The sequence below is a fragment of the Osmerus eperlanus genome, chromosome 5 (genome assembly GCF_963692335.1).
Source record: "Osmerus eperlanus chromosome 5, fOsmEpe2.1, whole genome shotgun sequence".
NCBI classification, from domain to species: domain Eukaryota; kingdom Metazoa; phylum Chordata; class Actinopteri; order Osmeriformes; family Osmeridae; genus Osmerus; species Osmerus eperlanus.
In genome coordinates, this window is record NC_085022.1 from 22171111 (window position 1) to 22184011 (window position 12901).

At 44.1% G+C, this 12901-nt stretch overlaps 1 protein-coding gene across 1 annotated transcript in view; it reads right to left on the bottom strand.

Annotated features, from left to right (window-relative positions):
* th (tyrosine hydroxylase) overlaps positions 1-6301 on the bottom strand; it is a 6754-nt gene extending 453 nt beyond the window's left edge. The window contains exons 1-11 of the mRNA XM_062460740.1: positions 6115-6301; positions 5194-5367; positions 4749-4836; positions 4469-4536; positions 3873-3923; positions 2313-2458; positions 1872-2007; positions 1367-1436; positions 1212-1268; positions 991-1086; positions 699-832 (exon numbers count right to left, since the gene is read on the bottom strand). Coding sequence (XP_062316724.1) covers positions 699-832; positions 991-1086; positions 1212-1268; positions 1367-1436; positions 1872-2007; positions 2313-2458; positions 3873-3923; positions 4469-4536; positions 4749-4799 — 809 coding nt within the window. The 5' untranslated portion in view covers positions 4800-4836; positions 5194-5367; positions 6115-6301. The remainder of the gene's footprint in view (positions 1-698; positions 833-990; positions 1087-1211; positions 1269-1366; positions 1437-1871; positions 2008-2312; positions 2459-3872; positions 3924-4468; positions 4537-4748; positions 4837-5193; positions 5368-6114) is intronic.
* Positions 6302-12901: the final 6600 nt, after the last annotated feature.

Below are 12901 nucleotides of genomic sequence, written 5' to 3' on the forward strand. Positions count from 1 at the left end.
GATCATCACATCTATGTACACTGTCTAACACATTCCTGTTTAGCAGCATGCTAACTGTACATCACCAAACCAAGGGTGACGTTTGCGTATGACACCATAGCATATAGCTAAAAACTGTATTTGAGCTAAAAATAATGACAATAATATTGGCTACCGGGCATGAGCATTACCTGTTGACACATTTGGTTTCGATATAATGTGGTTTTATGGTTCTGTTACTTGGGAATGTCGTTGTAGTATGGCCAGAGTGAATGGTAATACCCTAGGTTGTAGTGAAATGCCGCCACTGTACCAAACACCAAACTATCTCATTCTGACAGGATTGACTCAACATGGGTAGAGCATAACAGTGCTGTTTTGTTTTTGTCAAGTGAGTTTTGATATGTTGGGCTGAGAGCTTTTGATCCTGCAGCCAATCAGAACATCTACATTTTGTCCAAGTCATAACAATGCAGCAGCTGTGTCTGCCATGGCTGCTCTACAAAGGCCTGTGGCCTTCTGGTGTTAGCTGGATGCAGCCTCACCCTGTCCTTGCCTGATCCCTGTGTGTGTGTGTGTGTGTGTGTGTGTGTGTGTGTGTGTGTGTGTGTGTGTGTGTGTGTGTGTGTGTGTGTGTGTGTGTGTGTGTGTGTGTGTGTTGGTATGCTGGCGTATGTGTGTATTTGTACGTATGTGTGTGTGTGTGTGTGTATGTTTACCTGAGCTTCTCCTTGGCATCCGTGAAGCTCTCAGATACAAAGTAAACTGACTGGTAGTTCTGGTCCTGGTAGGGTTGCAAGGCCGCGGCCTCCGGGTCAAACTGACGCCTCTCTGGCTCATCTGACAGAGAGTGCTGGACAGGAGACCGAGAGCGAGAGAGAGTCAGAGAGGAGAGAGAGGGGTGCACAGTTAATAACTGAAAAAAGTGAGGTATTTCTTCTCTCTAGTGGAAAAAGAGGCAAAGAGAAAGGGTGGGTGGGGGTGAATGGAGAGCAATAGACTTGTAATCACCACCAGCTCCCCGTACGAGGACAGCAGGCCTGCTCCGTAGGCCTTCACCACACCTCCCTGTTTGCACAGACCAAACTCCACCGTGAACCAGTATAGCTGCGAGAAAGGGAGGGCAGGAGAACAAGGACAAGATAAAGAATGAACAGAACAACAAAAACAAGTGTGAAGCATGTTCCTCTTACAGAAACAGTACGTAGCGCCCTCTCGTGAGCGTCACTCACCGTAGACAGTTTCTCGATGTCTTCCTCGGAAGCCCCAAGCGAAGCAAGGCCAATGTTCTAGAACAAAGAGAAGGTTTCCACTTACATACGGGCCGCACACCAAATCAACCAGCTGACAGCTAAGATGAGGGTGATTTGCATGGAACCCATTCTACCTGGGAGAACTGTGCGAAGGTCCGGTCTGCGAGGATTGGGACGTGGCCCAGGAGCTCATGAACACAGTCTCTATGGAAACATGAAGAGTGAAAAAGGATTGGTCAACTTCAGGTAGGTAGAACACACACACATGTGAGCAGTGGCAATGGTAGAGGTCCGAAATGGGTCAATTACTATTTGCAAATACTGTGGAAAAATTTATTGATTTGTCATACCCACTGGAACGAAACCAATAAATAATACTCTCTACAATACATTACAATTGTAAAGCCAATCAAACACACATACTTTATTGTGACTGATCTTTATACTTGCACCCACATCTAGTGTGGAGGTGCAGTGTGACACCTGGGAGAAAATACTATTGGAAATCCTTTCAAACTATTTCTACTCTCTTTCTGAGGGTTATCTATCCGTTTAGTCGTGCCAGACAAGAATAATCCACCACAGAGTAGTAATTGAGAAGTATTGCAGGCTGATGGTGAAGGCTGATGGTGAACTCACGGCTCTGGGGAGTGCATGGGCGAGGAGGCGTGCCGGATGTACTGTGTGCACTGGAACACGCGGAACGCCAAACTGGCCAGAAAGTCTCTGGCGGACAGGAGGCCCGCCACTGGACGCAGCTGGAACCCGGTGCGCTCTGGTTGACAGACGGGGAACAAGAGGAGGAAAGAGAGGGAGAGAGAAACAGATAAGGTAACTAAGGAAAAGAGTAGGGGAAAGTACTGAGCATGTTGAAGGATAAACTAGAGATCTAATCTGATCCTTGATCTTCTTCTGTGCTAAACTTCTGCTGTGCTAAACTAAAATAAATGTAAAAAAAAACTAAAAAAAAATCAACCCATCATTTTACAGAAATAATGAGTATGCTCTGTGTCTTGGACAGGTGTTTAACAGACTGTCAGCCACATGGACTGAGAACCTGCTTCTGACACACACGACTACCTTTGAGGAAGCGCGACACATCCTCCTGCTGAGGGATGTTATCGGGGCTGTACCCACAATGTTGTTCCAGCAGGCGGAAGGCATCCAGGTGTTCACTGCATGCGTGGGAGGTATACAGATCCCTCAGGGTGCAGTACACCTCCCTCCTATGGAGCACACACACAGATACACACACACACACACACACACCCATACACACACATGAAGACAGGCACACAAACAAACACACACTGTACTGTACAAATAAACTGTTCATTGTAATAATCCAAACTATTAACGAGAAAATGCTGTTATATAAAGTAATCAAAGTACAGTAAATATATTTTCAGGCAACAGACTTCTGTTAAGACCAAATTTCCAATTTTTGCCTCTCAGATTGAGTTATGGCAGGATGTTGCCATAGCGATCTACCATAAATCTTTCAAAAACAAAACCGTTTACTTCTCAATAATCCCATCAGCCAGGACCAAGCTTCTCACCAACCAGCGACCGCATCAGATGTTTGACGTATTTTGAGACGTTCAGTCAGAATACAAGCCTGCTTTTCTTTCCAAACATTGGCAGAAATCATTAGTCTGTTGTTCAAACACAATTTACCATTTGATGGCCTGAAAGGAAAGCCACTCAGGTGAAAATGATTGACCCTCTCAGTGTGAAATAGAAGCAATTTGCTCTCAGCGCGGTGGTGACATTTGCACACAAACAATCAAAGGCTTTTTCTTTGATGGTGTTGATGGGGTCCCTTAACTGTCATAGATGAGCAAAATAATCATGAAGGATTACAGACCCTGTGCTGACTCACACACACATTCTTAAGCGGTGTAAGAGAAACACAGCCGTGCGCAATTCACAATTTCAAGCGTGAATAGCGTGATGAGTACTATAACCTTTACAAATAGCACGTTCGCAAACTCGTGTTGAGCCCCAAGGGGAATTCAGTCTTTCTAGCTCACAGTATCGACACCTGGTTCACATATTCTACACAACTACATTATTCTGAATGCTGTATTTACCAACTCTGAATTAAGTATCAACTTTACACATTGAAATGTATAGACCCAGAGCAGAGGCCTCGTGATATTTGTATTTATGTTACAGATCAACACTATTTACTTATGGAATCCTGCAATACTAGCCCCTTGCCAAGCCAAGCACCCTGTGAATCATGTCCTCCTGTTTGTCACCTGTTTGTCACCTCAGTGATACCCTGCAGGAGACACCCCTGCAGGAGATACCCCTGCAGGAGACACCCCTGCAGGAGACACCCCTGCAGGAGACACCTCTGCAGGAGACACACCTGCAGGAGGACACACCTGCAGGAGACACACCTGCAGGAGACACACCTGCAGGGGTGTCTCCTGCAGGGGTCTGCAGGAGACACACCTGCAGGAGACACACCTGCAGGAGACACACCTGCAGGAGACACACCTGCAGGAGACACACCTGCAGGAGACACCACGCAGGAGACACCACGCAGGAGACACCACGCAGGAGACACCACGCAGGAGGTCTGGGGGATGTTTGAGGTCATCACCATACAGAGCAAACAGCAGCACTCACCATGTCCCAATCTCCTCTTCAGTGTACTCCACCCTGGGAATAGGATCTCCACTGTGATGGAGGAGAGAGACACAGACCGTTCAACATCACTCTCACAGTCACACTGTAGATATGTGCATTCTTTATTTACGGTGGGTATCAAAAGGTCCCACGTTTGAATCTCTCCTGTATGTTGCTTTGAATGAAAGTGTCAAACTATTCATCTAATGAAGACTTGTCACTTTAGTTTCTTAATGACAAATGTTTAATAACATTGTTATTAAACATTTATTGTTATCTGCTGGTGAATTCATCTAGCCGTGTGTTTGTATGTTTCTATACAGATACAGACACATACTGTTTGTATGTGTTTCTATACAGATACAGACACATACTGTTTGTATGTGTTTCTATACAGATACAGACACATACTGTTTGTATGTGTTTCTATACAGATACAGACACATACTGTTTGTATGTGTTTCTATACAGATACAGACACATACTGTTTGTATGTGTTTCTATACAGATACAGACACATACTGTTTGTATGTGTTTCTATACAGATACAGACACATACTGTTTGTATGTGTTTCTATACAGATACAGACACATACTGTTTGTATGTGAAGGCTATGTCTCCAATCATCTTCCTCCTCTCTCGGTAGACCAGGTCGGTGTAGCCCTATTAAACACGCCAAAACAAACCCTTAGTAATGGGTTAGCTACAATTCAATCAGCACAGAAGGACTACAGGGAAAATTATGTAAGAACCATAGATGCATATTATGCAATAACAATAAAAAATTGACAACCATGTTATAGCTGTGTGACTGTAGTGTGTACATTCTGATGGTTCTTTGTTTTCAATTCAGGGTGGATAAAAAGATCACTCACTGGATGATCCTGGTCTAAATCTGGGTCAAACTTGCAACAAGGTGATGACATCTGTCCAGCTCTGAGATCTTCTTTGGGAACCAATGAACTGGACAGAGAAAGGCAATGGACAAACAAAAACACTTTTATAAAGGTTACATTAACGACCATGTAATTGCATTGCAAACAAATTTCTTGAAGGTTGCATTAACTACTGTGTAACTTTATAGCAACGTTTAGGTAGCCTAAATTACCATGTAACTAGATAGTAAACTATATTAGCAACATTTTACTGACATAGAAATGTTTTTACTCTTCATCCAGTTTTTAAACAAAATAAACTTGTAAAGTGTTTCTATAGATGTATTAGTGTTATTATATGATTTATTACAAACTGTTATTTCAGACTATGAACTGCAGACTACATGGAAGCATATGTGACATATTACTGTAGGAGTGGCCTTACATTTGACCTCTTTGGTGGTTTTGACGTCTTCCGCAATCCTCTTGATGGAGCTGATGAGAGTGGTGACGTCCGACAAGTGAACCTCGCAGCGGACAAAGTACTCCAGCCCCTCCAGGCTCTCCCGGGCTTCCTGCTAGGACGTGTCTCCAGGTGGTGGATCTTAGCTTCAAATGTCTAAAAAGTACACAAGTTCACTGTTGGATGGATGGATGGGAACAAGGAAACGTCATGCAAGGATTGTTTTTTTTAAAAGCACTTGCCCGGTGTTGCATATAAATTATGTAACGTACTTAGATGTCATCGTTTTAAAACGTATTGCTAATGGTTCACGTTTTATTTAAATAGTGTCATTGTGGTCACTATCTTGCATTACTTTTGTTCAGTAATTTTCTGGCTAGGGTTTATTTCTTTCCTAAGCGCTCTTCCACTCACTATTAATTTACTAATTTAATTAGGCTCTATGATTGAATTATATAATTAACTGTAGTCCTTCTGATAAAACTAAATCCATGATGCCGGTATTAAGCTATACCGAAATCGATGACCTATCGAAAACTGTGACCAGGGTCGCTGTTAACCCTGGTCCTAACCCCACAGTTTTCAGTAGGATACCTACCACTCCGGTCTGTTTATCCTTACCTGTAGCTGTGTAGCGTCTTGAGTGCATCACAAATAAAACGTGTTATTATTAATATAATTTGCTAAACATTTTTAGAAAATCTAACGTAAAAACTAACAACTATAAAATGAATTAAAGTGTAGTTTCTTCAGTAGGCCTAATATCAATCAAGAATCCTCCACAATGTTGAGAATGCGGTCAAAGAATAGCATTAGTAGCCTATTAGGCCTATTTGTCTCATCGACATGGGGAAACAATGAGCGTAAATTAATTTAAAGAACCTTACGTTTATTATAGCTTACCTCGAAAACTTTCAGTGAGGCGGGACAGAGACGGAGTTTTGGAGATTCTTAGAGTGAAGAGAGATCAGAAGTGCTTTTCCGTCATCCTCTTCAAACACGATTTGTTCGTTTGCATCCGCCGCCTCAGCCGCCGCGGCTGCAGCCGCTGCCTCGCGTTCCTTACGTGCATCTTCAATCAAACTTTGTCTTCTGCGATGATCTTGTTGACTATGTCGAAAGTGAAAGAAAATTATTAGTCTTGTATTTAGTTTTGATCTTCTTTAGGTCAATCCTATAAACCACTAACGAAGTTGAAGCACTGTCGTCATTGAGCCTTGCTTACCTTTTGATTATTCGATGCCGCTTTACATCTCCAAAGCGCATGAGAAAGACAATGCATTCTACGTAAATCTGTCACATGGCTCAATGTCAGTGTTCAAGTTGCATTAAGATGTTTTATTTAATCAACTTGTCTTTGGTTTCTAATCTCTTACTTAACCTGCAACACGGTACCAAAAGGCTCACCCGTTGTGCGTAATGGTAAACTCGTCAGAGACTTCAAGGCTCTCCGCGCGCATAGCAACAGTTTCTCAAAAGTCTTCCTAAGATGACCAAAGTGAGATAACACTGTCCATCACCAGTCACTTGTTAGTTAAACAGCACGGGCCACAAATGATTGATAAGTGTTTAGTTTCTTACCGTGATGGAATCAGATCTCTCCAACTCGGATGCTGCCCTGCGGATACTCTTAGTTGAGGATGAAGAACTGCTTGAAATGGGCATGTTTCGTTCCTTGTGTTTGAGAGTATCTGTATGTGTTCTTTGTCTGTGAGTTAAGAGTGTGAATAGATGTCTTGTTTTTTCTTTCGTTTCCTGGATTGCGTTGTCTCTGCAGTGCGCGCGGAGCCTTTTTTCGCGCAGATGCCCTGCTTGTGGGCATATTTATGGCGGGGTCATTTATTTGTTCTTCCTGACGTCAAACCTCTCGTTCCCCTTATCAACCAACACACAGCATCCAACACACGTCCATTTGGCTTAATTCTAACTAAGCACGTACCATTCTAATACCTCATTTTGTGGAGTTTCGTTTTGTGGCCTAATATATTGTCCATAAAAGTTACAATGATTTCCAAATGAACTTTGAAAATATCCGATATCCGCACACATTAAAAGATCAATTACAACTGGCATCATTATTGTGGCTACAATAATGTTTTATGCTAAATGAAGTAATCAATATAGTTCGTCTAACAGCTGAAATAAAGTAAAGGGTAAAGGAAATAAAAACACATTCTGAGAAAGATATGTGTTTTATATATTGACCAAACAATGAAATTGAACAAATATGTATACAGATGCTATGGATGCTAACTTGGTGGGTATATTTTTACTTTATTCCTTTTTAGGTATCCCAGCCTATAATTTTTCGACTAAGTGATAAGACCTACATAAAACTGCAAATGGAACACCATTTTCAGTGAGACTTGAACATGCATAGTGTTGGTGGCATTTCATTCGATGTGTTTCTTGAGGAGATTGCGTTATGTTTCATAAACTGTGAAAGGCCGTTTGGTAATACGTAGGCCTAACTGGAGTCAGACACATACGTAGAAATCCTGCTGAGCTATACAAGCTACCGCCGGACACACTCCCTGACTGCGTTTAAATGAAGTTTAAAGTAAAAAAAAAAAAAACTGTCGCAAATGAAGACTTATCAGATGAATCTGTTTCCCATACTCCTCACAAATGCAATTGTGGGGGGGGGGAAGGATACAGATTGTCTGTCTGTCTGTCTGACTGACTGTTTGTCCTGCCAAATAGGAACAACAGCTTCAAATGGTTTTGTACCTCTAGCTTGCTAATGCGGTTAAGGAGTGATGTACATCGCCAGAGGCATGGAGGGTAAAGGGATTATATGTAGCCTCGGTAACCATCAGTCGCATGCTGCCACGGTCAGGAGCCCTCGCTGCGCTGCCGCTGTGGTTGAGCACACAGACGGCAATGTTAAAGAGCAGTGATTTAGCCAGAGGGGAAGGTAACGGCAGACCTTCCTGGGGAGGGGGGGGGGGGGAAGAGATAAAACACACTGACATTAAGACATAAACCACAGAGATGTTCCCCTCTGTTTAAGAACATTATCTGCATGAGAAACGACTGAATTATTTTCCTGAGATAAAGTATGTAATCTAAAAACATTCTTTGGGGAAAAGGTTTCAATGTATAAAATGGCTTGCGATGCGATTGTGGAGCACTTGACATTCACTTTGTGATCAAACAAGAATCACTTGCTGTTGTACAAATGATGTTCCTTATCTGTTCACATGATCTCTGTGTACGCCAACACTACCAAGGAAACGGAACCCCTGACTTTCTACACAACCACGTGCGTGGCACGACATCCAGACAGATAACTGAAAGGCAGATTACTGAAAAATAGATTTTGTGATTGAATTCCAGAGAAAATGTACATTTTGTAACAAAGAGTGATGCTTTGTATTTTCTACTGTGTACTCACTGGTATAAAACAAAGGCACACATCCCGTTCCCTTTGTCTTCTCACAAGAGGCACATGAGAATCCGCATGCAGAACAAAAAAACACACCTGTTTCTAAAGGGGACAAGCAAAGATGTAAGAATCCAAATGAAATGATATCCTTTTCCCCTCTTCTCCTTCCTTTAAGTAACATCTAAGATTCTCATCAAGAATACCATGCAACTTAACCAGAATGTTTAGACACTTGGTAATGACTCTGAGAAAACTGGTATATATAACTGTATATTTAGTACATTTTACATTACATTTACATTTAGTCATTTAGCAGACGCTCTTATCCAGAGCGACTTACAGTAAGTACAGGGACATTCCCCCGAGGCAAGTAGGGTGAAGTGCTTTGCCCAAGGACACAACGTCATCGACATGGCCGGGAATCGAACTGGCAACCTTCAGATTACTAGCCCGCGTCCCTCACCACTCAGCCACCTGACGCCTGACGCCCCTACTACTACTAGTAGTCTTCACTAAATGATCCTTCTGTGTGTTTGTTCCCACCTTACAACTTAAATCACAGTCTTATCTCTAGGACTGATAAAGCTTGAGCTTAGCTCATGTTGAAGGGACCCAGAACCTGCAGTCCACAGCTCAGAATGGAGTCTGTAGGATGGTATCTGGGTCATGGCAAACGGCAGGTATACCAAGATGGCAACCAGTAAACGTTTGCGATTTGAAGCAAGGACAGTTCAAACTTTCACTACCCTTTCAAATATCCTTACACTGTACCTCGCTTGTAGCCTGCCTGAGGGCGGTGAAGCGTGGTCTCCTCACCATCAGTCTGACTCATCACCCAACCCCTCAGCCCAACCGCTCGCACTGGGTATCGAGCCCACCTTTTGTTGTAAATGTCGCACCCGACAAGGTGATATACCTCCGCCATTCATCCCACCGTGTTTATTCAATTCCTTCTCCTTTTCTAGAAGTCTGGAGGGGACCACAAAACACACGGGGACGATAATTATGACAATTATGCATTGATTTGGCTGAAGCGTCGTGGCATTGTGCGCGCCAGCTTTCCCCCGCGTAATTGTTGGACTTCAGACGAGGTAATTGCAGCATGCCCAGCTGGGCGATTATTTGGCATCCTCCACATTTCTTTTCTCCGGGTGTATTGAGTGTGGCCATTCGTCTTTGTGGGGGTCATTAGACTCATCCAATGCATGGAGAGGGGTGGAAACACTAATAAATACTCTATGAATGTTGGGTAGACCAAATTAGGTCACGTATTTGCTGGGGTTGGGGTGTGGAAGTAGGCAAAATTGGACTGTTATGGGGATAAGACGAAATCCGTTGTGTGAGTGTGTGTATATGATGTGTGTTTCAGGAGGCTGGATATGCAGTGCCCGCAGGCGCATGGAGGGTGGCCCTTGGCACTGTCCTCAAGAGAACAGAACCAGCCTCAGGAATATCTCTCCATTTCACATGCCCTCATGCTAAACAGTCTATCAAAAGTAATATTATGGCTTTTAAAAATATCACATGTATCTCTTTCTCCCTCTACAGTGCAGAGGCGACCAATGGCGATTGCTGTGATTGCTTTTGAATGTGTCAAAATACAGCTGCCAAGTGGAATGACTAATCACAGAGAGTGCTCCTTCATTGCCTGTCTACATGTGTAATTTGTCAGCGAAGGCAGAGTGCTTCTGGTGGGTGAAGAGGGTGAGGGAGGGCGAGGGGGGGTGAGGGGGGGTGAGGGAGGGGGAGGGGGGGGGGGTGAGGGAGGGGGGCGAGGGGTGGTGAGGGGGGGTGAGGAGGGGTGGGGGAGGGGGAGGGGGGGTGAGGGAGGGGGAGGGGGGGTGAGGGAGGGGGAGGGAGGGTGAGGGAGGGGGAGGGGGGGTGAGGGAGGGTGAGGGAGGGGGGGGGGGGAATGGGAGGGGGAGGGGGAGGGGGGGAATGGGTAGCATTTCACTGTCGTTCTCATCATCCTTGGTGTCAATGCAGCCCAATGACACATACAACACGCATGACACGTGCCACACAACGTGACGCACCAGCTAGTGACAGGGTGCCACTGACAGGGTGCCACTGACAGGGTGCCACTGACAGGGTGCCACTGACAGACTATCCTGACCCTACCACTCTGTTTTACACTGTGGTCCCTCAAAAGCATCAAATTCAAGTATCACATTTTTCCAACCTTCTGCCTGATATGTAAAATAGTCTAAATATAATGACAATGTTTGGTGTTCAACAGGTTGGTGCATGACGGACACTCTCTTTCTCTGTCACACACAGTACAACCACACAGCACACACACCATCTCTCTTGCTCTCTCTTTCTCTCACACACACACCACACACCCACATCAAACCCCAGAGAGACAGGCTTTGTGTTCCGTTAATTTGACAAAAGTGATTGTCTCTATTTATGCTTTCGACAAGAACACATTGTCCCTGTCTGAGCAAACATTTAACCTATAAAACAGCAAAGATGAAAACCACAATGACCAATAGAACATGGGAAACACATTTGAAATTACATGATATGTTTGCTTCCTGTAGGCTGTATTCCATATTATATGTAAAAAACAGACCCATTTAATAATTACAAACCAAACCAATTGACAATGATTCACATTTGTCTGTCCACCTGGCTAGTGCATGGCAGATCGGTTGGCCTAGATGGATGTGTTAGTTTTATGAAAACCTAATTATGTCATTTCAGCCTCACGTACTGTTTTCAGTAGTACTATTATAACTTACAATTAGCGTTTAAAGGACAACCAAATCAACATTAGGGCCGCCTGTGTCTCGTTCTTAGATAAGGCATTGATGTGGCTCAGGATGCCTGCCTGTGTGTTCATACATCAGTTAAGCAACCCTGAACCCCTTCAAATGCCAAAACTGCTTCTCATCCTTCCTGTCTGTGAAGATAAGAAATCACCCAACAAAGTTTATCATCCATCGTGATCATTGTTTTGAGAACTGATCGGTTGTACTTTGGTTTGATGAACGCTTCTGATGTTCATTAAATGTGCAATGTTGCACAATTTTCAGACATGTCAGTCAACCATGGATACATGTTTAACCTATCTACTAAATGAAGAGAATACAGCACCTCTTCACAGTGTCAACCCCCCCCCCCCCACACACACACAACCCCCCCCCCCCCCCCCCCACCAGAGACCAAGAACACAACAGATGAGTCATTTAGAAACCATTTCATCCCTTTTCATTTTAGCAACAAGAAGTGAGGTGTTTCCACACCCCACAGAGAACGAGAGAGAAAGAACAAGTGAGAAAAGGAAAGACAGAGAAAGAGAGAGGGAATTTGAGTGACCCTTCCTCAGGTCAGAAGAGCAGACTAACGATCCACTTTCATGCCTCCCGCCAAGGTGGTTATGCACACAGCTCTATAGCTGCACTGGGCTGTTATTAGATTTACCTTTCGGTAATGGGTCAGTGTTGGCCAACTGCCCCAGGGCCGCTGGGTTACAGACACACACAAGGAGCAACGCTAACTCAGAACCTGATGTATCCCGGGCTGTAGTCGAGTCTTCACTCTTGGAAGCAATTGTTACAATCGAAGAACCCGCTGAAAAGAGTGCTCCTGGTTAGAACCCCCTTCATGTGTGTAATGTTCCAGATTGATGGCTTTTCAGGTTCGTAAAGTTCATTGTTTTCCACTTAGCAGGTGGTTTTAAAGCCTTTTTTCCTGTCATGTGAAAGGACGTGATCAATTATCAGACATAATTATGGACAGTAATCTAAAAATACTATCCTCATTTACCAGAAATACAAGTCACTATGTGTGTGTGTGTGTGTGTACCTTTGAGTGATAAGTTGAGGGCTGTGAATGGCAAGGCGCTGGGGACTGAGGTTGTTCTATCTTTGTTGAAGAAGGACGATGAGGCACGAGGGAGAAAACCCAAACAAGACCTAACTGAAATTGCTTATCAGGGTAGATTAAGGTCAATTGGCCATGTTCATCATGTGCAGCTTAACCAGAGAGCCGTGAACACCATAAGTTAGATCAATGCCCCTCCCGGTGTGGTTACACACTCAGGACCTGGGACACAGCCACCAGGGGAGATAAAGTAGTTCCGCTCGTTGTTTTTCATCCCTGCTGTTCGTTTCCTCTCCCTCCCCTCTCTGGACCAATACCCCCCAGCCCCCCCCCCCCCCCATCAGTAATGGCTGCAGCTGCGGCCGCTGACTGGCTCTGTGTGGTTGTGTGTTTTGAGCTCTCTCTGATTTTACCATTGTGTGTGTGTGCATGTGTGTTTTGAGTCAGACAGCCTATTTGTGTCTGTGTGTC